We start from the raw sequence: 1,828 nt of genomic DNA, 5'->3' as shown, positions 1-1,828 counted from the left end.
CAGAAAAAAAATATTCTTTTTGGCAAGTATCAATTGACATACAACTATCATTTTATAGGTTCTTTTTTTTTTAATGTAATACTGTTTATTTAACTTCAAAAACATTTCAACATTCTAAACATACAAAAAAAATAACAGAACTTTGCAGATCATGATTAGTACAGAAGGTTCTTGAACTTTCACTGGTGCAGTGGCTCTTGGCTTTGCTGACAATGAACAGTTCTACAGTTTGTTTTAAAAAACAAAACAAAACAGTTTAAAACTACTGCACTTCAACTAAAAAGGATCCAAAACACTTCTCATGCCTGCTGGGCCCCCCCCCCGCCCCGCCCCTTCCACAGCTAAGAATGGCAGCGGAATGCTATGTCGCTATATACAAAAACAAGACAACCTGAAGCTAAATGGATGCCCACTGCAGTGTCCACAGGTCCAGCCCCACAGTGCACGCCCTGAGCTACAGCCCCTCCGGAAGGCATTGCCCCCACAGCCTCCACACCAAGCAAGGAGCATCAAGAGTGTGTCTCGGTTGCTTTGTTCTTTTTACAAACTATAGATATGTACAGTTGAGAACTCAGGATTTCTAGCCCATGACCATAGAATTAACACACCACCTTACAAATTGAAAAAAAAAAAAATGCCAGAAACATCTTTAAATGCCTTGTCACACCAACAGCAAAGTGCACAGAGTGAGGAGAACACGAGAGCCTTTCATTTTAAAAATGTTTGGAAATATGTACAACTTTGATACAGTTTCCAGGTGCTCCAGACACCCATGGCCACTTAATATAAACCACTGACAATTGCTAGAGCACTAAGATATGATCATGATCCAATTGGGTAATTAAACCTAATGAGGGCAACAGACACATCTTGGGTGAGAGGTGTGTCAATCAAGGCGCTCCCTACTCTAAGGTATTCACAAGGAGACAGATCAACAGTTTTTGATTTTTTTTTTTTATTCCTCCTCCTCCTCCTCCTCATCCTCTTCATCTTCCTCTTCCACCTTTTTCCGGGCAACTTTAGCAGCACCCTTGGTGCCATCAAACTTCCCTTTAGACTTATAGTCTGCGACATCCTTCTCATACTTCTCCTTCAGCTTCGCTGCCTTGTTGATGTATGGCTGCTTCTCACTGTCACTTAAGTTATTCCACATCTCGCCCAGCTTCTTCGCCACATCTCCAATAGAGATGCCAGGGTTTGCAGACTTGATCTTGGGGCGGAATTCAGAGCAGAATAGGAAAAATCCAGACGGTGGTCTCTTGGGGGCATTAGGGTCCTTCTTCTTCTTGCCTCCCTTAGCTGGTCCATAATCCTTCATTTCCCGATCATAGCGCACTTTATCCGCCTTTGCCATGTCATCGAACTTCGACTTCTCTTTCCCGGACATGGTCTTCCACCTCTCAGAGCATTTCTTGGAAAATTCAGCAAAATTGACAGGGACCTCTGGGTTTTTCTTCTTATGTTCCTCTCTGCACGTCTGCATAAAGAAGGCATAAGCAGACATCTTGCCCTTTGGTTTCTTGGGATCACCTTTAGCCATCTTGACTGCAGTCGCCCCTGCCCCTCCGCTCGCGCCGCCGCAGCTGCCCGAACATCTGGCTTCAGGGGGGGTCAAGGTCCCTGGGCTGCTGCCCCAGGGGGCGTCGGCCGAGACGGGTTCCGCGGAGGGAACGCAGCCCCGACAGTGAGGAGCTCAGGTTGATGCTATAGGTTCTTATTAATGTCCCCCCTTTTTAAATTTTTTTTGGAAGACATTCAATTTACATCTCACAATTTCCTTCACTGAGTTAGATCCTTTCTGGCCATCAGCTTGCAGCTAATTTTATAG

General features: G+C 44.8%; 1 protein-coding gene across 1 annotated transcript; it reads right to left on the bottom strand.

Moving 5' to 3' along the window:
- Window positions 1-243: 243 nt before the first annotated feature.
- On the bottom strand, window positions 244-1,542 carry LOC120867934 (high mobility group protein B3). Its single transcript, XM_040246389.1, has one exon. It carries the CDS (start codon window positions 1,538-1,540, stop codon window positions 956-958), a length of 585 nt encoding a protein of 194 aa, XP_040102323.1. The 5' UTR covers window positions 1,541-1,542; the 3' UTR covers window positions 244-955.
- Window positions 1,543-1,828: the final 286 nt, after the last annotated feature.

Source organism: Oryx dammah, unplaced genomic scaffold, assembly GCF_014754425.2.
Source record: "Oryx dammah isolate SB20612 unplaced genomic scaffold, SCBI_Odam_1.1 HiC_scaffold_9, whole genome shotgun sequence".
NCBI classification, from domain to species: Eukaryota; Metazoa; Chordata; class Mammalia; order Artiodactyla; family Bovidae; genus Oryx; species Oryx dammah.
This window is presented reverse-complemented; position numbering and strand designations above follow the sequence as displayed.